Source organism: Sceloporus occidentalis, unplaced genomic scaffold (assembly GCF_023333645.1).
Source record: "Sceloporus occidentalis isolate IW3139 unplaced genomic scaffold, rSceOcc1.0.p SCAF_11, whole genome shotgun sequence".
Classification (NCBI taxonomy): Eukaryota; Metazoa; Chordata; class Lepidosauria; order Squamata; family Phrynosomatidae; genus Sceloporus; species Sceloporus occidentalis.
In genome coordinates, this window is record NW_028316991.1 from 17245115 (window position 1) to 17272364 (window position 27250).

The 27250-nt window shown below is 42.6% G+C and overlaps 1 protein-coding gene across 1 annotated transcript in view; it reads right to left on the reverse strand.

The window, feature by feature from the left end:
* Positions 1–19799, reverse strand: part of LOC149305639 (eukaryotic translation initiation factor 3 subunit H) — a 58856-nt gene extending 39057 nt beyond the window's left edge. The window contains exons 1-2 of the mRNA XM_089477265.1: positions 19707–19799; positions 3868–4024 (exon numbers count right to left, since the gene is read on the reverse strand). Coding sequence (XP_089333391.1) covers positions 3868–4024; positions 19707–19799 — 250 coding nt within the window. The remainder of the gene's footprint in view (positions 1–3867; positions 4025–19706) is intronic.
* Between the last annotated feature and the right edge of the window lie 7451 nt (positions 19800–27250).

The following is a 27250-nucleotide window of genomic DNA, read 5'->3' on the forward strand; positions in this document are numbered from 1 at the left end:
AAGAGCGCAAGATGTCTAGATCGTTACCCTACTGGGAGAGCCGGGTGGGATGGCCATTTTTACCTTTGTACTATGATATTGTTGATACAGGTTGACCCCTCATCTCCAATGTACGTAAAGGAATAGCGGATCTGGAGAAACCTTCAGCTTTTTGTCAGATTAGTTTCCTGATGAAAGCGCCTGTCTCAGATTGATCCTCAGTACAACCGATTTGGATCTCAGGTAGCTAAAGGCTTGGACTTCAAATTGTCTCGCGCCTTTGGCTTTTGCCCACAAAAAAAAAACAAAAACATAACCCCCTTGCTCTATTACCATTAACCCTTGAAACAGCGATGCCTTTAACGTGACTGCAGAAAAGGGGGGACGTATGTCGTATGACGTGGTTAGCCACTAACCATGTCAAATAACCATATAAAAAGATGTGAAGTGTGTACATCCAACACAAACACGCAGGTGGAAAGCTCTTACTGCAGACGACATGTATTCTACAACGTAAACAGGCTTATGATGAATGTGCACAGAGGAAAAAAACCTGCTGTGACCATATTGTGAGCGCATCAGATAATCCTCCGCGCTTCAAAGACGACAGGCAGGAGGCACACGGTAAAAACGCACTCCGACTTCAGCGTGGGCTTCTACAAAGGCTTTCCGGAGCTGGAAGGGCTAGAAAGGTTTTAACGCTACCAACGCCTTTGGAAAGGACAAAAGTGGATTAACGAAAGGCTTAACCATTACTCAAGGTAGCACACGCCATGGACATAAAGCACAACATCACGCACCACTCCACATGCCTGTGACTTTAAATGATACCTGTTAGCCAGCGGACAATAAAAGGAGATTTATCATGATCTGCGGACATTCTTGGGATGAGGCTACAGGTGAAACGCTTGTGGTTTACGGGGTTGGCAAAGAAATTATTGAAACCAGCTGAAGGCCACACCAGACGTGCAAAAGAAATTCGAGTAAATGATGTATATAATAAAAAAAGCCATGGGAATTTAAATTTAATCTGCCCGTTCAATTTCTGAAGGAGTTAATGTTACAGAAGTCCGATCACTGGATCACAGAAAGGCTCCGATACCAAAAACAGATCTACCTTTTGATTCCGAGTGCTTCCCCGAGCAATTTAACGGCGTGGTATACTAGGCGCAAAGGAGATTAGTTAAAGATTTTTTTTTAAGATATATGAAAAGGTGAAATGCTCATTTGGAATGAGATGAAGCATTCTGGAATGATCAGTTGGAACCTTATAAAAATAAATAAATCTGCTATTCTTAAAGGGTCCGCCACAACCCCACTTGAATTTCTTCTAAATAGGGAAGAGACGTCCACGTGCTTGGAGATAGTGCCCTCTAGTGGAAAGTCTATGATTGCATCAAAAGTCATATCGCAGTTTACCCCGTTTTATCAGAGGCGATTTTTTACAAATACCAAGCAGAACTTCTTTATTGGAGTATTTTGGTGTGGAACGTACCATTTGGGCGAACTATGAATACGGTCTTATCACTGGATTCACATAGATCCAAAAGGTTTCCCTGGACTAAAACACATTATGTGCTTACATATTAAGCAAAATACAATATACGGTAGCGTAAAGGGGGATTTGGCAGTAGAGTGGGTTCCTCTTTACTACAATTTATGAAGGTCTAATCCCAGGAAGCTTCTCCTGCAGGAAGACCACGACTGTTTCTGTACACCTAGTTAAATGAACGAAAGCTCCGTGGAGTTTATTCACACAGAGCAGAATGCATTGGAAAGACCATGGTGGAGCCGGGTCAGCTTTCTGGTGGGCTATAGGCTGACATCTTAGCTCCTGCATGCCCTTGAAGACACCAGTGGTTCCCCTCTTCAGAAGAGGACCGAGAAGATCCAGCCCTCCCTTGGTTTTAGGGATACATATTCCTTCTGCGCGCGAGACCCCAGAGGAAAATTAGGCACTTTGTCCCCCCTATTGCCCTACTACAGTCACCATCTTCACTGATGCGGCTAAAGGAGAGCCAAATGGGCTTTTTCGTTCAAATCACATGTTGCTTATTGTTACCGGTAAACTGTGTTCTGCCGCCAAGTCTATAGGAGGATTTCAAATTTAAACAGAACATAGAAATGGGGGAAAATGCAACAAGCAAGGCCTCATTGATATCTACAGTAATGTCTGCGATGACAACACACAGGCCGGCGAAATCTCAACAAATCAATAGGTTTCGAAATCTTTAAAAGCTTCAAAAACATCCGAACTGCCGGCGAAACTCTATTCTTTGAAATTTAAAGTTTCAAACCCGGTGCCCTCTAGATTAGCGGCGAGATAAAGCCAGTGGGGCACATACTGTAAACCACTTAACATTTTTAATCCATTCATCAAAAACAAAGAATGTTTGCAGACGGAGAGCGGGTTGTTTATCATTCTGTCACATCACACGGCGCGCCGCGGACTGCAGTTTGCTCGAGGTAAATTGATTTAGTCTTGTTAAATCCTGAGCAGCATTTTTATAATTTTTTTTTTCCAAATCAGATTTTTATCATTGTCTCCTCGGCAGCATTATTATTAACCCGTTGGTACTGTTGTGGATCCGAACATAAAACCAAGCTTTAGGTTTCAACCATTTGCGGCAACTTTTTATCTGACAAGTAACCCTTCAGCAACTGCCCCGTTTAACTAAAGCTCCTGAGGACCACTGAAACATACAAACGTGGCGTTCTCTGTATGATTTGAACTCTCCATAACCAGCCACATGTTCCTTGCTGGTCGGAGCAAATTTAACGGTCGCGACTACACGGACGCTGGGACATCAACGTCAATACCACAGGAGCTGCTCCAAAAACACACCCGGTATGTAACGGTAACTAATATCCGAGTTGCTGCACTGAATTGTTCCCGAGGCGTTTCTACCGCATTACACGTGTCCTCAAGGGGCTGAAATAAATCTTCTCGCTGCATTGGGAAGTCTCCCAGGGAACATTTTTTCCTCCCACTGCTTTTCATTCTTCACACACAGGACAAACATCTGCACCGCCTGCACGTGATGCACATTTTCACTTTCCCCACGTTCGTACATTATAAAGCAGACTATAAAGTTGTATTTGTTGCAATTAGCTGCTACGGCCCCCTAAAGCTTAACCTCCGAGACACAAAATATCAGGATCTGAAAACCTTGCAGCAGCCTCCCGACAATTCATGCTTATTTGGGCTCTAGTTACTCTTTTTTTGTTTTTTACTTATGACATCATACAGTTTTTAATGCATATGACAGCTGAGGTCACTTTAAATGTTCTTACATTTAAAGACTTTAAGACTATGCTTTATCGGTGAAGATGGCATTAAAGTTCACTTACTACTTCCCCAATAATTACCCATCAAAATCATTAATATGCACCAGGGTATCAGCAGGTTACGTATCTCATGTATAGCTACCCTTTCTGGTTTATGATGGAGCGCATGCATTGTAACCGATAAAAGTGTAACAGTATGTATCTGTAAACTGAGGGCACGCATGTTTGAAGGCTGATGGATAAATAAGATATGAACTTTAAAAAGTCTCCCACCGATTATTTTGAATCTTTGCACTTAAGTAGCTAAATATTGCTATAGTAAGACCTGCACCATAAGGTGATGCATTGGAGGACCGAGCATCACGAGGTCTAATGGGGTGCTATTCATTATTTTGGTCATGGGGAAAGGCCAAGGCTAAATCTTATGATCCCCAAAACCGATTAAACTCCATTTAATAACTCTGGGTATAGAAAGAGAATTTAAGAGCAAATATCTTTCCTCTATATAGCGAATACATTAGCGATCGGCAGAAGTGAAGTCTGTCAAGTCACACAGCCCATACGCACGCTATAGAGCCCATACGCAGCTTCTATCGTTACCTTCATCAAAATCGGCATCATCTTCTGTGTGCTGTGGGAATGGGAAGCAGTTTGTTATTTCGAGGCGATCGTCGACCACCAGACCGAGTAGAACTCCTTGCACCACTTCACTTCCATGGCCCTCTTCTTGGTAATGCTTAATGATCTTCAATACCACCTACAGGGTAGAAAATAAACATTATGTATCTTGTTCATAAAACTTCAATAACCTGATCATTCTGCATGTGCAAAAAAAAAAAATATACAGACAGAAAAACGTTATAGCCCAGTGAGAAAACGAGATATAGGGAGCTATCCAGACATTATCTGGAGGAGTGTTAAAGGGTTAAACATTTTAGAAGACCATAGGAAGCCCTCAAAATACCTTCATTTGCTCTCCCGGGTATTTGAAATAAAAAAAAACAAAAAAAAACTTAGCAGATCTGACATTTTAACACTTCAATGGGTTTAACTCTTAAGACGCCTTTTTGGTTCCAGGCTGGGCTGCCTTAGACTCGATTATAAAGCATCTCCAAGATTAAGCCTCCTGCCCGTCTCCGGTAATCAGCAAAGCCGTCTTACAGCGGTCACACAACGCATGCATTTTATACAAATTTTAAACAAATACATTTTAAAAAGTCACATGACCCAGCTCCCAGATTTTGTGGCTGACACCTGTGTGCCAAAAACTCATCCCTATCACACCGAGCATTGGGATAGAGATTCCGTTTTATTAAAGACTACCCAAAATCCGGCCCGCTTTTGAAACATCAGCAGGATAATTAAACCCAAATCTCCCAAGAAAACTTTATTCAGGAGAAATAAAAACTGAGCTTAAAGTTAATTTATTTCCACAGAAATGGGGGGGGGGGGGGCGCACAAAACAGTCAGAAGCTGGTAGAAAAAGCATATTTCTTAACAGAGAAGCTAAAGTCTTCCAGCTTTTTTATTTTTATTCCTAGTAATTGATTTGATATCCCATTGTAAATCACAAAGCCATTCTTATTTGGTCATCGAGATGATGTAAGCAGCAGCCGGCTTTGTTTCTTTGAGGTTGCCCCAATCGGTGACTTCTCTCCCCATGCATCGGTCACTCGGGCCCCTGCTTTACATGCAGGATACTTTTACACAGCGCGATTTCAGAGGCTTTTAACCGTGATGAGAGCTCATTAAAGGCAGCAATCACATCCACCATTGTCATCCCGCTCAGGTGTTCTTTCAGCCCTCCGTTCAGCATTTCTTCTGCTCATTCACCTGGCTCTCTGTAAAACGTTTGCTTTCAGGCTCTCTTTTCGGCAGTAATGAACATTCGTTAAGATTTAGCCGTCAATTATCACTCCTCGAGACGCAAACCTCTCTCTCTGCCCGGCAGCCACGGCTCTTCGGTATACAGACGGCAGTGCCCGCGATGCAAAATGAAACGAAACATTCAAACTGCGATGGTTAGTACTAAATACTAAAACGTTTAACCAGACGCTGTCTGGGGGGTTCCGACTGATATTCGGCCCAAATTCGCTTCAAGCAATCAGCGGGAGGAAAGTTGAAAGCAACAGGAAGACTTTCTACATCTGTGCGCAGGGGTCTGAAGAGACCCCCGCTGCCTGTAGCGCTCCTCCAGCCGGCACCGACCTGGAGAAAATATACAACGTGCCAGGAGATAGAACTGACTGGACGCATCTATTCGGGAAACGGGCAGACGTATATGGGGGGGGTCCTGCAGAAGCCCCCCCATGCATTTCCAAAAAAATGTAAAGGGACCATGCAGCATTAAAGTACAAAAGACAGCTAGAGAGTCCCTTTAAACTTCATCTCATTGCTTTTTTTTTTTCTGTTGATCTCGAGTGACCTGAATTAACCATTAAATGCCTACTTTAAACCAGTTCTCTCTATATATATTTTTATTATTGCATAATATTAATCCTACAGAGCGATCAATGTTCTTATGTTAAACGCCCCATACAAAGGCTAAGGGTAAATTACATCAGACCAGAAGAGTAAATATGAATCCCTATTAACAGACCTTTATAGATATAAAAATATGGTCGAGATTTCTCATGTAAATAAACAGTTAGCGAGCCACGAGGATATTAAATCCAGTCTGCTCGCGTTAAGCATTTCTGCGGCGGAGGCTCGGGAAGACCGACAACGCCTCAGCCGTACGATTAGAGCCCGGGCTCAAAGCATAAAATTCCATTAGCCGCCAGAAATTAATGGTTTCAGAGGGGGGGGGGGCGACGGAGCGGTAAGAAGGAACTGGAAACCGCCAAGCCTTGAACGCAAGCGTGTAGTCTGAATAACTTCAGTGACAGCCCGGCAGAGAGCAGAAAATTACACTTAAATTTCGGAGTCACAGGCCATTTCTCGTACTTGCCGAAACGTATGTCTGCGGCGACACGGGACACGAGGGGGTTAACCCCTTTGACTACCACAACGAAGGCAAGTCATCCCGTGGCGTTCTCTTTCCAGTGTGACGGCGTACAAACAGTTAAAGTGACCGGGCCCTATTATTCGAGTCCCCAGACAGGAGAGAACGCAGTGAAATAAAGACTAGCGCGGGGAGAGCAGCTATTTTATTTCTGACTGTCAGGCCCGTAGCCGTAATTCTTATAAAAGGCCTCGCTATTACCCATCAAACATACTCAAGGACAGCGGCAAACAGTTTTTACAGTCTGGAAGCTACCAGGTCATCAATCACGTTTTACTCGTACAGTAAGAGGAGAACTTAACCAGGGATGGAGACTTTTGGAGGTCTGTGCTTTCATAACCCGGATTATTAATCCTTCCAGAGTAGGGGCCGCTACGGCACCCTACATAACGCAGACAAGAAATTGAACGACGTGCATTAAAAGGGATAGCGCTTATTTTTCCCAAACCTCTGTGCCACAAACTGCTTATCCAATTAACTTTACCCTATAACCTATTAGTGACTGTCCCTTTAAACTATTCTGTTCCACAAGACCCCCCCCCCCCCAAAAAAAAGTAAACCAAGAACATGCAATAAAAGTCTAATGATACTGGTTTACAAAATGATTGCTTGTATAAATTTAAAGGGGAATTTTTATTCCTATTCATATTATTGATTACATTTTCCCAAATATTGTGGGGGTTTTTTTTGGGGGGGGGGGATATATTTTCAGACAGCTCCGTATTAGTCATAAACAGGCATTGGGCTTAATCACCCAGCCAGACACTGTAACAGAAGTCTATGGAGGAAGGACTTCATTAGCACTGCCATAAAGCATCAGCTCGGCGTGGTGCTTCAGCTAAATCCCAACGATGGCCATCTCCAGATAAAGTTTAACATAGCTTAATCCAGGTTCGTCAATGCTAACCTTTATAACTATTTTTATAAAGATAAATATTCAAAGTCAATGTCAACTAAGCTCTTTAGAACTCTGTATTTTAGGACTGATCTGTACTGTCCTTAGGTGAACCCCAGAATAGCATTACACATGGTGCACGTTATTTTAAACCTGCATATTCCTTGTGATTGAGTATTTTTTTGTTGTTCATTTAGCCTACTCCAAGTACGCAGAACGGATGCAGTCTCTGAATATAGAGCTGGCCGTTTCATCGTGGATAATTTCCAACTTTACCAGGAACCCAGAGGCTTCTAATTGTCCCTGTCGGAGAACTTCCATATCTTGGGGTTCCAAATTATAATCGATATCTTTATCAAAACAGAAAATAACACCTCACACCCTATGTCCACATTGCTTAGAGTAGGCAAAACTCTGTTTCAGACGAGACTGAACTTAATACAAAAACAAAATAGATAACACAGGAACAAGATGTATTCCTCAAGAATGGCATTTTTGGTCAACTGAGAACAACTCTAATCTTCAGGGATAAACTAAAAGGGGAAATTATTGAAATATGATGGTATTTAATGGTGCAATGTCACATAATGTTTAGCATAACTACATTTATAAACTTTACCTGTAACTCGTTTGGAGGCATTTGGTTTCAAAGGTAAAGGACTTCTTTAACCCAATGGAAGCCAAGATCTCCATATGTCCTGCCTTATGTATTGGTATTTTTGGGATCTATAAACACCATTTATTTAGAGAAGATGGCAAAATAAGGAGCATTAATGTGAGCAAAAGTGTTAATCGTTGGGAGGGAAAAGCGAGACTTTCATTGAGGTCTCTAATGCTCACAAAAAAAAAAACCCTGCAGAAATACTATTTTCTGGATAATGGAAAATAAAATTACTATAATACAAAGATTTGCTGGGAAACTGTAGCACGGAAGCGCCGTGCAGGCCTATTGTATATCGGAGATCTGCCGTCAAAGAGCATTTACTCGAGACATTTTAGATTTTGGAAGAATGAATAAAAACCACTTAAAGCAACCTGTTCTCACAAACGCGAAGCCGGAGAGAGAGCGAAGGAAAGGGTTTAAATAGAGACATTTGCATTTAAAACACAAGCGTCATGTCGCAGGCCTTTCTGAAGGAACCGTGCTTTTGTACTGTAATAGGATGTCGGGGCGCAGAGAGTTTTGGACAACACCTTCCGCTGTGCAATCTGCAAAGAAAACGCATTACCGTTCATTACCATGGTAACCGTGAAGGCCCGGCACCTCGCGAATATCACCGGTGTAGAATAAATTCTATCCTACCACTCCGGGACTCCAATTGTTTGAGCAGCGGGGCATTAGATGTCATTACTAGGCTGTCGGGAAGCAATCATGTGGCTGCGATACGATTAAGGACTCGTAATGGATATCTTGAGGTCGCTAGCAGAGAGCAAAGCTCCCAAACAGCGGATCAGGTCGGTTCTGCCCCAGTTTGTCATTGAGTTTATATTTCTGCTTTAGAAGGTAGAAGTATAGTTTTACATTCACGTAGCTAAATCTGTTCGGGGAACACTCTGCTAATCGTATCCCGAAGTGTTTTTAATGTGGTTGCAGCCACCGTCTACCCAGCACACCGTCGCTCGCCAACTTCAGTCAAGCTTTTATTTACCGATTTTATTTTCACTTCTAACCGCTTTCCGCCTGAAGAACTTGACTGCCGATTTCGGTTGGGAGCAGATCCCCAGGGTGAGCGGAAGGGACCTTTTTGCAGCCCGTACAATTTTAGTACTTTGACCACCTCGTGGTCTCATGGTTATTCAGAAAAATCTATGAGGTTTCCCGCTTTCAGTTTGTGTTACAAAGATTTAGCACTGATGTCCACCAGCTGGATCCATATATTCCAGAAGAGGAAGGTCCTTCGGACACCCATCAACCCATGGACTGCCTTATGAAATCAGAACTAAGATTGTTTTCTTCTTTCCCCTCCACCTAGATTGGTTGTCTTATCTTAACTCTACGAACGCACTTCTGATCCTTTGGATCCACCTCCCGCGGGGTCCATCTAGATCATCACTACATTAAATCATTTCTGGAATAGTCTGGTCTTCTGCCTCCATTGTATGGAAACACTAGCAGAACACCCATCATTTCCATTAGAGTTGATGTTTGGGCAATCTGACCATCATATAAAAACATGTTGTTGTTCGGCAGCCACACCGGATGTAACAAAACTACAGCCCGTGCTCTATTGACGTTTCACTTTATTTCCTCTTTTATTACAAATATGAGAAAAATAAAATGCAAGCAGATTCATCAAATATATGCTCAGTAACATTCATTTCTCTTACGGGGCTCTCAATCTTGGTATTTTGAAACAAAACAGCACAAGCTCTTATTGAAGTTCCTATTGCTAATTTTTTCTTATTTCTTTTTTTTTTGAAGTGGTGCCTTGTGGTTTACTGAAACATAAAAAATGTCTTAATATTGAAATGTACATTCAAAAAAAAAATTTACTTAAAAACTTAATGCAAAGTAATGACTCCAGCCTTTGAAAGCTAATTCTGCATCTATGTTGTCTCTGAACCCAGAAGCCGGTGCTGAAAATGGTCCCTGGACGCAAGGGCCAGACAAATGCATTATGTGCATCTACTTCGCCCATCACACGTGAAGGAACCAAATGTAACGGAAATAAGCGTGTTGGCATCACAGGCGGCTGGAAATTAGTGACCTTTAACTGCTAACAAACAGCAGGCTTTCTACTGGGCATACTGGTGCTTTAAATGTCAGGCTCACAACATGGGAAATTACATCTATTACATAGCCTGTGGTCAGCACATAGCCAAACACACTATCACACAAATAAACCCTTTCCACGCAGTAAACTAATTACTGGAGATGGCCGAACGTCATCAAAAAAATAACATTCAACGAACGCCTTACTCCTGATTCACCAACACGTTCCATCTAATGTAAGCTGTAGGGCCGCTTGTTATTCATCTGAAAGCCCTTCAAAAGAAACGCTATGAACCATCGTGGAATTTCCAGCACAAAACAAAGAAAGAAAAACAAAACCTGGTACTTATTGTATTTCATGCAATTTATACTTTGTATATAGGATGAAAATTTACTAGTCAGCTCACGTTAGGACTACAGCGCAGAGGACAACCCGGAGCCCCGTATCAAGCACCTTCTGGCATCAGATACCTGGATTAAAGCTCACATGGAACCGCAGCATACATACGCTTTATATACGCGGCACAAAACAGGGCTCTATAGCTTTGATGATAATGCAGCAGGTTCCATTACATGTGTTGCAGATTTTGGTGAATGGCGGTGACCCTACTGCATGTCTGGATTCGCGCCGGGGCAGTAATGGAGGCCGGTGCAGGATTCATTCCTTATACATGGATCATCCAAGAGTTGCACGTTTAACCATTAATTGGTGAAAAATCATCATAGCCTTTTGCTCCCACATTTGGAGACAGACCCTCCACTTCCTGTTTCCCTGAATATCTGGCGAATAGTTTTTTCCTCCCTTATATGCCCATAAGAGAAAGATACATTTTCGTTCTAGTTTTGCCACCTTTTGCCGCACACCTCAGCCAGCCTGTGCTAAAAAGCTTTCCTTTACTCTTCAATCAGATCTTTCCAAACCTATTAAAATAGATGGCACATAAAACAAGTTATAACGGGTTTAAATAAACGATGCTAAGTCTGTGAAGGTGACATTGCCCCTTTAACATTATCACAGCCCAATCTGCTCCCAATCACGGGGGGGGGGGGGTTACCAAAATTCCAGCACGTTACACTTAACATACAGGACACTGTTTGTACCAAAGCTTGTTAACAGAAGACTAATTGCATGTTATAAGCCATAGAGAGCTTAACAGGTAAAGAAATAAATTAGGTATTCCTATGAAAGGGCAAACAAAGCCCCTGTAAACACTTTGACCCAACAAGGTTTAGCAAAACAGAACACTACCAGATTCACCAAGTTACTTTCCCAGACTAACCGTCCGGAGCCATCGGTAAATTAGCTCAGGGAAGTTTATGCTATACTGGCCAGTCCGTAACGCAACCGAGCATTGAATAACCATTGTTCTAGGCTTTAGTTTATCATAAGATTGGCCTTAACTATGGTGAAGTTAAGAGAAATGTATGTAAAACTGCATGTTTACTCAAAATGTATATATATATATATATTCCAAGTTTAGTAGGAGCTTGCAGAATTACACAGGATCTGTTCAAAGAATTCCCTTCTATATCGAAGTTTAGAAAACAGACATGAAGAGGACAGAGGGGGTCTAGGAAGAAGACACCCCCGGCCTTGGGTTTGGGGATGCTTTTTTTTTCTCTTAAACTTGGCTGTCGCATTTGTTAGGTTTACAGCCCTTTTAACAGAACAGTCACATTTCTGCTGATTAAATCTGCTTTTTTTATGGGGCTGTTGAAAGAGCAGAGATAGAGGTACAGTCAAGCATTTTTACGACGCTGTAACTCCGTTTTATCCAGTAATATTTTAGATGAAAAAGAAATGCTGTCTGTTTTGCGGCAAGAACCAAACGCCAGGTAAAGGATGGGAGACAATCGATTAAACACCTATAGGGGGGTGTTTCACACCATGGGATGCATCATTATTTCACCAAATATCTTGGCGTGACGATCACGTGGGTCAGTTAGACTTTAGACTCGTGGCTTATTTCATGACTAAAATGAAAAGGCCAATATTGGAAAGTGAGAAGAATATAATTCATGAATACCAGTGATGCAATGGGGTTTTCCAGCATTTAAAGTTGCACTGACTTTACACCACCATGAAGCATCAAGCCCAATGGGCACGTCCTGCAAACAGGGCTGAATCTGCCTAAAGCAGTGTAATCTGCGACATCACATCCAGAAATGATGCAGGAGCAGCTCGGCCCTTCCCAATGTATCGTCCGAAGGTGACTGCAACGCAAGTTCTGGTAACAAACCACTGAATTTTCCCAAAACACGCATGGCTGTATTACTCAACCCCCCCATCCTGTAAGAGTCACCACAAGTACCGTCCATAACATTAAGAGGGACAGTCTTTTGTCCTAAAAATCTTCACTAATCATGAAAGCATAATATCCCTTTAGGACGTAATATGTCCTACAGAAAGTCTGGGTGACCATGGGTCGTAGTACATAATACAGCCTGAACTGCCACGTACTGGAGACGAACCTCCGCAGGACATGGAAGAGCCGACTGTTGCAAGCGATTTACTACTTATATCTTACTTTAGGGGGAAAATGAATACCTTGTGAAAACGCTGCACTTGGGGTCCAGTGACATATCTGCTGTCTGGGAATTGGAGAACTCAGTGGTCACCGAGCTTCTTGAGCAACCAACAGCTCGTCGCTTACGAAATTTTTACGTAAAATCAATTAGCCAGCAAACTAAACAAGCATTACAAAAGTGAGAACGCATTGACAGATACACTTTATAAATAAAAACATGAACGCACAAAAGGTCTACTTAATGCGAGTGTTAATGTCCAACACTAAAGCGTGTTAAGAAAGACGATTGCATATAAGCACGCCAACACCCCAATTTCCAGAAAAAGAAGAAAAAAAACAAGTTTCCATGAATTTTCCATCTATAAGCAAAACAACTCTTATTTAGAAGATGTATAGATTGCATACGTGAGTGAGGACGCTTAGTGTGTGTGATCCTTTGGGATGCGGAGTTGCCAGCTGCGTACAACACATGGAACTTGAAGGCTCGTGTTAGATATTGGTCAGCAATAAGACGGCTAAGGGACCCAGCAGTCTCCTTCCTCTCGCACGTCGTCTTCTCAACCACTCTGGAGAGCTACATTTAGTACATTGCACTCCTCGGGCCATTCCTAATCCGTCCCGTCTTCTTACAGTCATATCCATCGGTACTCTTGGTGACAAACTGAGCAGTACGTTTCTACCCTACAGCACCTCAACCGCTGCTTTCTCTCACCGCAGCCAACAAGACGGAAATTAAACTTGCTACGAGTGGGTGCCATGGCAAATAAGGTTTATTAACAGCTATGGCAGAAAAAGAATGAAGGAAAGAAGAGTTTCTTTAATTCTGCCCAGAAAGGTCTCCGGCTACATGGTCATTACAAGCCGCGAAGAACGCAGTATTAAGGTGAAAATGAAACCTGGGCTCGGTCATGACTCAGAAGACGCTTTTCCGACAGTGTGAAAAATTAACCAGCTTCAGGCCGCAAAACGCACGGTTTGATAAACATTCGTTTAACCATGTGCATGCCGCAGGGGTGAAACAACCCTCACTGCAGAACTCCCGTGAACATATTATAACAGATCTCAAAGGAAAAGTCGCTGAGCTGCTAAACGGTTTAATCCCGAACCTGGCTGCTGGGGGGAGAATCCACCTGGATCTGAAACACATGAGCGCATGGAAGCCACACAGCTGCACTACTCGACAAAATTAAAGATTCCTACAAATACTTTACCTTAAAACATTGTCTACCCAGAAGTTTTAGTTGGAGATAAATATAAAGAGGAAATTACAATGTGCACAGCCTCCTGATTCTAAGACAGGAATGATAAAGCTCTCTAACGTCAGGAAAAACAAGTATTTGTAACAATGACAATTTTTATTTTTTATTTTTAAAGAGAATTCTTACCAGAAAATGAATATTTTTCTTGTTACTTTCCAGTAGGTGCTACTGGGAGTGACATTGGAAAAAAGTCTTTTAGTTTGCCCAGCTCAACAACGGGTGGCCCCACAATGTGACTTAATCTTATCAGCGGTCCACACTACTTTTCTAGCAAAGTTTTGATGACAAAGTAATTCTCTCCCCCCCCCCCCACCCCAAACACATCCAGGCTTCCCCAACAAAATGCTTTACAGGCCACCAAAGGCAAGTGTGCAAGTCCCTCCAAATCACTATGACCAGCAAGCAAGGAACCGGCAAATTCCATGAGTGGCGGTAAGGGCCAGACTCAGAGATACTAACTTGTGGCTAGTCTAGACTCCACAAATCATACTGAGCATGTGCAAGAAGTGTATTGTGGTATGGGGAGGGGGGGGGGTTGATGACACCGAAGAACTACAGTAATTATAGAACGCCTGCACCTATTTGCATGCAGTGAAACACACACCGTACTCTAAAATGCATTTAACATGAAAATCGGGATGAGTGCTCCTTAAACTGGCTGTCATAATATAAACCTTACCGCAGCCAAAGTAAAACGTATAGCCAGATTATCTTCATATCACATAATGCCAAAGGGGGCAAAAAATATACACTGACATGATTCCAAATCTTAATCCATCTAGACGTGGGCTGCAGCCCTCCAGCTGCTGCAGGACTACATCTCCCATACTCCTCAGCCAGCCTCTTAGCATTATGGGAAATGTAGTTCTGCAGCAGCTGGAGGGCTGCAGGTTGGACACCCCTGATTTATTTTTGGGGATAATAAATTCATCCCATGTAAACCCTGCAGTCTTTTTTTATCATGAAAAGGTATTTGCTTGTGGCCCAGGAAAGATTAAAACCCGCCAGTGTTTTGCTTTAAGTGTTGCTCTCCAGATATCGCTCTCTCACCGAGGGGGGGGGGGGGTGCCATTTATCTGCTGGACACTTCGTACTCATCCTGCTCCCGAGAGTTGTCAGAGGGACAAAAGCCTCGATTCATTTCCCGTTGCGGAGAGGAGGCCTCTGTAACCGTGTCCCATCCCTCAGACTGCTTGGCAAGTCACGGAGAGAGTATCCGTCTTTAAGTTAAAAAGCGTGTTCTTCATCTTGCTAAGACACTCTTTCCCAGGCTCCCAGAGCAGTAAGTACCACCGAGAGATCACAATTCCACTAAATCCATCAACCTATTTAGCGAGCAGGCATGCATAACTAGCCTGCAGGAGAACAATAAGCTATAGTATCTGTCTCATTACAGCAAGTCATATTAATGGCAAGGCGATACACAGAGACAATTACACATTCAGCTAATCCATTCCACCTCATCCAGCGCGGGCGGCCAAATACGTCTTCACGGCAAAAATTGTATTGACAAGGTTACCGAGCGGCTGACAGCAAGGGGAGAATGGGTTTATATATCTCGCGGCACAGCAGCCATTTCCACGGCGTCCTCGAGGTTAGCATAAGCTCATTAGTTAACTGGCCTTGTAGAGCAGCGCAGAACGGCTCCAGGACAGGAGTATCCATCCCTTTAAAAATCAAACGCATCCACACATTTTCATTCTTTCACTTTTTTTTCCCCCTTCTCGTACTGTCAGCATTTTCAATCAAAAACAACTGCCTACAGCACAAGTCACAAAAACAATGTTTTTCAGTCTGGCCAAAGTATTCCACAGGGGGTTCTTCATGCTTCTGTACCCCCCCTTATAGACCAGGGTGGTATTTTTTTTTTATATCCCCAGATCATTATGCGGCACCTGGAAAGCTATGGAAGTTCATCCGACAGCAATAGAAAGTATCCGAATTTACAATTATGCAGCTTTTGCCTCTTTCCCCACAAACTTCCATTTTGCTGGACTTAGAGTCCCCTTTTTGAAAAATAAACAAATATTTCTAAATAAAGAAATATAAACCACTCAAATAATTGTACTAAAACCGTATTAGGAGATCACACAGACACAAAAACTACCATTTAAAAGTCTGGGGTGACTTGACTGTTTTAATGGGAATTTCTAGCTGTAAGTATTCCAAAAGTTTTTTTCTAGTGGTCAATACGCGTTTTAAACTTAAACTAGCAAACATGCCATTGGAACACAGGAGTGATGGGAGTGATAAAGGGCCACTGTACGTCTACGCAGATATTCTATTAAAAATCAGTGCCAAGGCAGGTCATGAGGTGAGCACAGGAGTCAGTGTGTGTGTATGTATAGCGCCAGAGACAGTGTGTGTGTATGTATAGCGCCAGAGACAGTGTGTGTGTGTGTGTGTGTGTGTGTGTGTGTATGTATGTATGTATAGCGCCAGAGACAGTGTGTGTGTGTGTGTGTGTGTGTGTGTATGTATAGCGCCAGAGACAGTGTGTGTGTGTGTGTGTGTGTGTGTGTGTGTGTAGCGCCAGAGACAGTGTGTGTGTGTGTGTGTGTGTAGCGCCAGAGACAGTGTGTGTGTGTGTGTGTGTGTGTGTATAGCGCCAGAGACAGTGTGTGTGTGTGTGTGTGTGTGTATAGCGCCAGAGACAGTGTGTGTGTGTGTGTGTGTGTGTGTGTGTGTGTATAGCGCCAGAGACAGTGTGTGTGTGTGTGTGTGTGTGTGTGTGTGTGTGTGTGTGTGTATAGCGCCAGAGACAGTGTGTGTGTGTGTGTGTGTGTGTGTGTGTGTGTGTGTGTGTGTATAGCGCCAGAGACAGTGTGTGTGTGTGTGTGTGTATAGCGCCAGAGACAGTGTGTGTGTGTGTGTATAGCGCCAGAGACAGTGTGTGTGTGTGTGTGTGTGTGTGTGTGTGTGTGTATAGCGCCAGAGACAGTGTGTGTGTGTGTGTGTGTGTATAGCGCCAGAGACAGTGTGTGTGTGTGTGTATAGCGCCAGAGACAGTGTGTGTATGTATAGCGCGAGAGTCAGTCTGTGTATGTGTGTATGTATAGTGCCAGAGTCAGTGTGTGTATGTATAGTGCCAGGGGTGTGTATTTTTATATATGTGCAGTGTTGGCCAGCGCATGTAAGTATATGTTGGACAGTGTGTGCATGTGTACAGTGTGGTGTTAGTGTGTAAGGTGTTGGGGGGGGGGGAAGAAAAAAAGTTGGCTCCAAGAATCAAATTAAATTTGTCATCCCCTGATATAATAATATCTACGAGTCTTTACATCTGAAATTCTTCCGAACAGAGTATAAAAAACCCCCAAGAACCTGCCACAGCAGACAATGCTTTAGAGAACAAAGCACCATGAAAGTTAACAATGTCACTAAAAGGCTCTTCAGGGAGCAAACTATCAAAAAAAGGTAAAGTTATATATATTTTAGAGGTTACAGCAGAGCGGTTTTGTGATTATAGTGTTATTATATAAAAGGAAATCTGCTCACCGGATGCCCCTGAAGTAAAAGAAGTAGGTATTTCAATTTGACACGAATAATTTCTATCGACTTAAAAATGAATATTAAAAAACCCCACACAACATATAAAAGACATCAACGATGAGGTCACTTAGCTTCACAATAAAACCAATTCACAGCTCTGACACAGAACGCATAGAGAATTCATTTAAACGTCACCCATCAGCAACGCAACATTTATGAGCCAGGAGGCGATAGTAAAAGTAAACAAAAACACAAAAATAAGGAGTTTGCGGTAAAACGTTAGCAGCCAAAACAATTTGGATTCTGAAATTTCCCCCAAGACTGCCCAGGAGTCCTGTGTAATAAGACCTCTAGTATTTAAGGCATATGTGACTAAATCTAAAGTACAGAAGGTAAGTTTGTTTCAAAGGAGGAGATTTGTTAGAACAAGATGTCAATCTCAAATTTGAGGGTTAGACTTACATTTAATGTAAGGACATTTTTTACTTTACTAATGTGGCATGTAAATGGAACAGCCTCCCAGCAGAAGAGGTAGAAGTTAATACAGAATTTAAACATGCATGGGATGGATATATGCCTAAAACAAGACCCAAGACCAGTTTAGGTCTACATCTTCACATCAGCAAAAATGGGCAGATTAGACGGGAAAAATGGTTATCTACTGTTAAATTCAATGTTTCTTTAATTTTATAGTAATTTTTGGCCACTTAATACGGACTAAAGAAAAAGTTATTTCTTGGGATTAATCCAGAAAAATAGATATTTTGTTTATATAAAGTCACACAATTAACGTGGACCTTTCATCTAAAAACACGCGGTTAGATGGCAAAGGTCAGCGCACCTGTCAGCTCACTCCTTCAAAAACTTGGACTCTTCCGGAAGAAGAAGCAAAGTAGTGCGACTAGGAGAAAAAAAGGACATGGAAGCAGTCAGCAGAGAAGGTAGGGAGACATTCAGAGGGAGCGTGAGAGCAACAATGAATGAACCAAAAAGAAATTAAAGATTTATTCAAGTTGTTTTTGGTCAATTTCTGTGAGTCTAATAACAACGAAAAAAGGTGAGGGGGGAAACGATGTGGAATAGCACCCTTAAGCACCATGTTCTATACGTGTTGTGCAGGTCTAGTGATGAGCATGGCCCACAATAGCACTGATTAGAAGAAGAACAATCGAAGGGCCAGGAGACAATGCATCTCCTTTAACATATTGGTTCATAGATGGGTCTATTACAGGCGGTGTAACAAATTACTGAAACAGATGTGTTCTTTGCTGAGACTCCACACTATGGGCTTGGAGCCGAGTGGCAAATTTCCGGGGTCTCCGTCCAACTATAATCACACTGCATCGGTCAAGGATTCCTTACATTTTTGTACTTATACAACTATTACACTCCTCATTCACTAAAGGGGAAAGTGTGATTTTTAAACCTAGACATCACTACGGGTTAGGCAGCTTCATCCTCAGCAAGTGTCTGCAACAAAAACTTGGCTGGACCTGTAAACTGTATGGTTATCAGTAAGATCTTGTATACATTATATATGGTCAGCTCAGCCACTCAAGCTACAGAAACTGACCAGCGAAGGGACCCTCCTGCCAGTTAACAAAATCCAAAGATGGTCTATATAAATTATACCCACAAAATTAGATGCTTGGATCTGTACTGTAGGGAAGCCCCTTTAAAGGAATCGGTATAACTAAAGGTTGCCAAAAAGGTGTGGATGCAACAGTAAAGAGTTAGAGAAGGCTACACTTGTACAGAAAGCGATGGGTACAGTAATGGGTACATTTACATGGGTTCAGAATTAAAGTTAAACGTGCTTGGAATTCACCGAAGTATCATTTTAGAAAGCAAGGAACCAATAGTTGCCAAGAGTTACGTCGCCAATACCTGTAGATGCTTTTACCCCGATCCCTGCACTCCACAGTGGTATAGATAACGGGCCGTAAAGGAAACCTCAACAATCAATCATGCCTACTAGAGATCTCATGCACTTTAATACATATGATAGCTGAGAGGTACCTTCCAATAGCAAGGGAAGATGATGATGCAGAATAGCCCTGTCCCCTGCTAGATCCCATACAGGAGATTGATCTGCGGGGCCCGATCTACCTACTGCCACTCAGCATCACTGCTAGCAAAGCAGGCGGGCACGCTAATCGCATCGGAGGACTTTCATGCCACTAGTTAGCTGGAAGGGGTGGGAAGCTGCAGCTTCTCCCTAATTTTTGTACTTTTTTCCCCCATACAAAAAGTACATTTAAAGTACCTCTATAAGCATTGGCTGCTTAGTGGACACCCCAGGGCACCTTAAACAGAACGAGGTGAACACATTTATCCCGCCATTAAAATGATTGAGTTATCGGAATAGGCCACAATATGCCGAGGATTTCATAACACTAGGCGCCAGCACAATAAGCACATACATGCGATAAGCTACCGCAGGTCTCCACAACCCTCAAAGCCCAGCCAGCTGCTAAGCACCCCTGATAGTCACAACATACGCCCGTGTAAGCGACCAGGCCCAAGTCCCTCCGCGGTCTATTCCACTCACCACTCCGTCTATCTGCACTTGTTTCACCGCAGTCTCTGCAGCAGCGGTGGTAGCAGCAGCTACTGGTGTGCCGGTTTCTCTGCGAGACGCCATGTTTCTGCAGCAAGCAAGAAAGAGAGAACACGCGCGCCGGAAACAGGAAGTACTGGCGGGAAATAGAAATACATCACTTCCTGTACTGGCTGTGGTAGCTTCCGTGAACGAGCGGCCGCCATCTTTATTGTGGGAAACCGCCCACTTTTTAATAGTTTTTTAATTTCTTTTTTGATTATGGCTAAGTAAGAAATTAATTAGATCCGGGATGATAATTTTTAAATGTCTAAGTAACGAATATCTGTCAAGTACTACAAGAGTATAAAGATATGTATATGTGTACAAATAAATAAAATATGAGATACGTATTTGACAATGTGATCTGTTGGTACATACACCTCACCTATACATAAGATCGTTCTTAATGATAAGGCGCATGACCTTGGATATTAGTATTAATTTAGTAGTCTGTTAAGATTCCATTGTGATGACTTTCTAAAAGGTGGCATCCAAATGGTTCTGAATATTCTTAAGTCACCTTTATTCATGCAGGAGATTAAACTTATAGCAAAAAGGGAAAGATCCAATCTTAATGCTCGGATACAGGAGGGAAGCTTATTTCAAATGAGGAGAAATGTTAGAACAAGGGGTCATAATCTAAAACCACAGGGTCAGAGGCTTAGATGTAATATAAGGAAGTTTTACTCTACCGAGAAAGTGGTAGATAAATGGAACAGCCTCCCTGCAGGAGTGGTAGAGGCTAACATTGTGAGGGAATTTAAACATGCATGGGATAGGCATTTGGCGATCCTGAATCTAACACCAAATCAACAACAGAAATTCTGTTTCCATAAATCCTCTCCAGGCAAGGCGGCCGTGGGATGCTGTCCATTCACTCTGAGACTGGGATAAAAACCTGGAGACAGACGCAATCCATGAAGATTCCCGGGTATGCTTATACATAATACTGTGTAATTATATCATGTACATATATAACCTATAATTTATACCCATAACGGGATTTCTGCCCCAATCTCATGGTTAAGGGGCAGATTCTCCGAGTCACACTGTCTGGAGCAGACGCCTTCCTATTCTGCATTGCTGTGATCATATCTTAGACTTCCAATTAGTATTTCCGCTACTGGTATGTAATGGTATGTAATACCTGCTTGATTGTAGGTGAATCAAAATCTCAGGGTCAGCTTGTCACGGCAGGACTACTTGCCAAACCGTGACTGTGTGGAGGGCGTGGGCCTGAAGGGGTTAATAGCACCAGGCCTCTGGATTTACTAACTTGACCCCTTAACAAGGCATAAGCTATACCAAATTAACCCCCAAATCCTGCCTGTATCCCCCCAGGTAGTCTGCCACCACTCACGATTTTGATACCGGATTCGTGAGAAATCCGAATTAGAACCTTTATCTCTATATATATATCAACCCACCCCGGGCAACTAACATATATATATATATATATCCTGTAGAAGTTAATAACAATATGGTAACGTGTTATCCTCTCTTAGGGTTCGTGGATATCGATACTAGAGCCCAAAGACAGACTTGGATTTTGAATATTTTAATAACAAAAAGACAAAGATTACACAGTGCCAGAATTACAAAAACAAGACATACAAAAGAAAAATAAAACAGCAAACAGTTCTTAAAAACAATGGGACTTAAACACAGGACCCTCACTCACGAGTTTCTCCAATAAGCCGGCCTGTGGGAACTCCTTAAGTCCAGATGGATTCTTACGATGTTGTTCCGATCAGAGTATATCATGGAGTTCTGCTTTGAGGTCGCTGCATTGTCCCTAAATCAGATTCTGTTTCAAGAAACACCCCTCTGACCACATGGCCGATTATATGACACCATCCCCAAGAATTGGTTCCCATCTTTGATGTGCCAATAAGTTACGGTGGGGTAAAGGTGATGGAAACCCCTCCACTTAACATAGGAATGGAATTCCTATAACTCAGGATCCTTATCTGTTAGGCCATGAATCACCACAGGGGTCCTTTGGGAAGATGACACTTCTAGCCAGAGCAGATACAGAGGGCATGCACAAAGAAACACATTTAAATCAACCTCAGATTAACTCATTGAATGCTTAAACAAAGAAACTAACCACCTCTGCTGGGTTACCCTTCCATGCATCCACTACATTATATGAGTTAATCATGACACAGCTCATTTAAACATTTCCCAGGTGTGAATATCACATGATTTTTGAACTTTAAAATTATATACTATTATATAATATTAAGTTCTCTGGCGCAGTTTGTGAAAATGTAGCTAATGATAACACCCCAACCAAGTAATAAAGTAAAACTATACGGGGGTTTGCTAATTATCAGCCAGTTGACAATAAAGAAGTTGATGAGTGTGATCAGCACAGAAAAGTTAAAATGAATGTTAAAGAATATAAAAGCAACGGGGAGATTGAAATATCTAATATAACCAGAAAATCAGGGATGGAAGGAGATATTGGAAACAGCGTCCAGATTGAAGAACTGGGAGGATGATGAAGACTATAGAGAGAAATTGCCGTAACATATTGCTGTAAGCTCTGACAGCTTCTGATCAAGGCAGCGAGGTTCCTCGTGAACCTAGACACCAAAAGGTGCATGTTCTCCATTAGTTACAGTGTTCCACTGCTATCACTACCGTGGCAGGCTGGCCCAGTGGGCACGTCAGCTACTGACCCCTGGGCTGGTCCAGAATTCTTCCGAAACGGCATACCCCTCATTTCAGCTGTCCAAATTGGGACAACTTTGTTGGATGGGGGGGTGGCAAGAGCTGGGGATGGGTCAACACAGCAATGGGCAGGACCGACACCTGAAGTGGATGGAGCAAAGGACACGGCCACCAGCCATCTTACCCGATCAGTCACAAACTGATGTTAGCATGACAAAGCGGCAATGTTGGACCTGTAAAAGGAGGTGCTGAACTTTTTGCCTGGGCTGGTCATCTTAAGGGTCTCCTAAACCTGGCCATTGTCCCTACTGCCCTTAAAAGTGGGGCAGCTACCCAGTACATCGGGCAGTGTACAAAAATCAGGATCTTCCCACATGAACCAGGACTGTTGGAATGTAGGGAAATGGATGGGCAGCGGTTTTTGAGATGGATATAGTCATGTTGATGGACAGTTTTATTGTGCGTTTGTATTATTATCTTTTATTTATATAGCGCCAACAATTTACGCAGCGCTTAATACAATACATACATTTAAGGGGTATAACAACACGAGAATTGACAGACTAAGGCAAACCAATACATAAGGTGGAGAGGCTCGGCACAAACATAAGGCAAACAAAAAGCACAGAGACGGGTGGGAGGTAGTGTGGTGGTTGTATCAATGACAAGAAAGTTCTAGCAGCTCAGATGGTGCGGCTTCTCTGAAGAAGTGAGTTTTGAGATGTTTCTTGGGTTTTGAGAAGTTTCTTGAATGTTGGGAGGGAGGGTGAATGCTGAAGGTTCGGTGGAAGTAGATTCCAGAGATATGGGGCGGCTCGAGTGAAATATTGTAGACGGGAAAAGGAAGAGGTGATAAGTGAGGAGGAGAGCCTTAGCCCATGGGAAGAACGTAGGGATCGAGTAGGAGAGTATTTGCTTATGAGGGCAGAAATGTATGTTAGGGCTCTACTGTATCCAAATTCTAATCTTGTAAGCTACAAAAGTATTTTGAAGATGATGCATAACCTTTTGCAGCCCCAAGTGTAATCAATATCGGTTTTATTCAGCGAATATATTTTGTGGAAGGATATTCTTCTCAGAAGCAAATTCACTGTAAGCAGCATCAGCACGACCCATTATCCTGTACCGAGCGTAGCAAATGATTATTTTTCAGAATAACTTCCTTCAAGGTCTGAGAACATAATATTGACTTTACGAGCTCTAAGAAGATTTTTTGTGCACTTTGAGAAATCTGTATGAGTTTTAAAAGTAGTTAGAATATTCTAGGTACATGTGAGAGAATATCGGTAAAATCAGCACCTTTTTTATATAAAACCCTGCCTGAATTGCTGTTCCTTCACATGTATGTGCCTGTGTTTGCAGCAGATCATATAATATATATTATAATTGTATTCTGCAATTGTTAGCTGATTTGGGATATGAAAATCATTTAACTCTTTCAGATGCCTGTGGCAGTTAATGCATCTGTCATACTAATAAAGTTAAAGCCTTGGACCATGACAAATTCAAGTAGCCAAGTCATCCTGGCACCTACAGTTTTTTCTGCTAGACACGAGCCGGCTCTATATAGAGCCAATTTATGTGTCCAGCAATAGAGATGCCTTTTAGTATGGACTGGTGGGAGGCATGAGCTCAGTGGGGTCAGCTAATGTCACATTACCCAGTAGTAGTAGTAGTAGCGTGGCACACCCTGGCTCCTGGATTTTGTATAGAAGGCACCAGCATGTAAAACAAATTTGTTAAGCCCCGATTCAATCGAAAAAAGAACCCTAGAGTAACAGCTAAAGGCTTGATGAAATCAGTGGAACTGGCTAACATGAGTCTACCATATGCAAAACATTAAACGGACATGTAGTCCATGCTCTTCTGAGCTTGTTTGAGCAGGGCCATCCTTACCTGTTGTCTCTCTTAGTCAAATTGTTATGTTACATACTACTTGTTATGTCCTGTCTACCTAACTACTCACTTGAATGGTAAAGTAACAGTTTTTCTGTCCATAGGGCTCCGGCAAGGAAAGATGGCGACTTACACAAAAATAGATCTTGGCCCCTAGTAAGCCCCCCGACCGATTTTCTATCATTAAATTTATACTTTTTCCAGTTCATCTCAAGTTTCCAAGCTGGCCCAGAGGTGGTATAAGTGGAGGAAAGGTGTACATATAGGATCCATAAGTGACCTCCCCCCTGTGTTGTGGAAACATATCTGTCAAAAGAACTCATTTTCATTTTATCGTCCCTCCTATGCTCGCCACAGCAATAATTGCATTTATGGATTTCTTGTAGATTATGAAGTCCATAGATATGTCACACTTTCTACTTATGACTGAAAACCACAGACTTCACAATTTCTTCCAAACAGCCATACCATCTCTACCGGTTGGAGCAAGCCCATGTATGTACTACACAAGTTGGTGTGACACACACATGAAGACATCATCCCAACGGTGCAGGGAGCAAAAGTACTTTGGGCTGCTTTTCTGCCTCAGGGCAGTCTACGAAAGTATCATTCAGGATAATGTCAGGGTGGCTGTCTTCCAGCAGAAGTTCAGTAGAAGTTGGGTGATGCAGCAAGTTAATCTAATACAGAATGGTTTTAAAAAAATCCGCTTTTCGGAGAGACTTAGTTAGGGCGCAGAGAAATGCAGAGAAATGATCTCAAGAGACTCTGTAACACCAGACGTCCTAAAAATATGGCTGATCTTAAGCAGTTCTGTAAGGAAGAATGGTCTCAAATTCCTCCAGAATGTTGTTCAAAAGGGTTCACTTGCTTTTTTTTTCCACCAGCACGGTTAATATATAATGGATGTGTCCAATAAAAGCATGAAAGAGTATCATTGTTTGTGTGTTATTAGCTTAAGCACATTGTGTTTGTCTATACTCGTGAATTAGATCGCATTTTAAGAACAATTACTGCAGAAAACCAGGTAATTCCAAATAAACCATTACCGACGAGTTTGAGTAGCATATCATTTTTGAAAGGATTGAGCAATTAATGTTACAGAATAATGTTTCGGGGGGGGGGGGGAATCAAGCATTTTAAATAGTACTTTTCTAGACTGCAGAACCCATTTCTAAGTAGCTAATGATAGCATTGAATGGTATGAAAATGACAGCACATCAGTACTCCTAATACACACAGGACTTATTGTCTGAAAAATGTCTCCACAACGAGGATACACTTCTGTATATTGATGAGGAGCTGCTCAGGAGGAGTGTCTGCCTACATACAGATTACTTGGAAATCGTACACCCCAGGGAGTTACTGAAGTGTCTCGTGTACAGCTCAATTTTATTTCAACATATTCCATGCATACACACAGGATAACCTCTTATTATATGTGGAACTGCACCCTGGGTAAAAACAAAGAAATGCGGTAGGTTTCATTTTATGATTTTCTATGCAGTATAATACAAAAAACCCATAAATTATATTTGACTTGCTTTGAGGAAAGGAGGTAGACAAAAGTTTCCTCCATAGCCTAAACTTGGGTTCCTTGCATTTTGATGCGATTTCAGGAGACAGTCTGTGAGGTGAGTGAGAAGAGCGGGAGAGAGGTCAGGAGAGGAAAGGAGGATTAGCGCGTCATCAGCATTGTGGTGGCATTGGAATCCAATCGATGATGAGTTTTCCAAGAGGAGACATGAAGATGGGGTATTTTAGGGTTCCCAAGCAGGCCCAGGTTGGCCACTCGCCAATAACACCCCATACTTACCCTTACTGACACTCCAGTGGCAGATCAGGTCCTGTTGTGTGGTTGCACATTGCAAGTAGTAACTTACGCAATTTGTTGCCCGCTGGCCTTAAAGCTCCAGCACCACATTTCACCCTCAATCCAACCCTGGTCCTAAAGCACATCAAAGGAGAACAGTAGTGGAGAAGAACTAGTATCACCGAAGGCAATACTCGTCCAGTCAACGAGGTAGGATTTGAGCCAGGAGAGAGCCGTGTCATGAGAATAAAGAATTTGGAGGAGATGATCAACAGTTTCAAAAGCTGCAGAGACCTCGGAGAGCATAGGCAATGAAAAGTGACCATTTGTCTTGGTGGTGAGGCGATCATTAGCAGGATGTTCTATGGGGCTTCAGGGACATATTTGTCTAAGCAGCGCAGTATACATTTTTTCCTCTGTCTGCCATCATGTTCGGCTGGAGGGAGTAGCAGGGAGTACATGGAAGGGATAAAACATGTTCAGAGATGGACAGGTTTCCATGGCATAGCGCAACAACCAAAATGGGAGAAGGGAGGAAGCGTTTTATCGGGTTAAACCCGCACTCTGCATGTTTTGAGGAGCCAGTTTAGCTGACCTTCAGCCCAATTCTAGCCCTATCTACAGACCTGTCCAGCGCATTCACCAAAAGGACTGCACAGATAACCCAGAAAAAAAACCCAGAATGTGACAGCAGATCAGAACCCTTCGGCCCATCCAGTCCGCCCACTTTTCTTAATGTAGAGCCTCGGACCCCAATCGGTCCTTGGTCTCGTCTTCCATTGGTCTTCCAGCACTTTACAAACAAAACTGATTGTGTCCCACAATGTTTAACAAAAGTGCCCGAGAGGTGTGAGATTCTGCATTAATTAACACAGATTAAAACTGGCCTCTGACAGGAAGCCGCCCGTTCTAAGTAACCAAGCAGGGGTTACATCTGCCAGGCACCGTGCAGTGCTCTAGATGGCAGCAGAGAGCGCACACACCGAGATCACGTGACACGCGACGTCACTTCCAGCCCTTCATTCCCACGCGCTATCCGGTGTGGGCGCTCTGGTTTGGTCACGTTGGTTACCCCGGGAGCGCTGGATGAGGTGACCCGAACGCC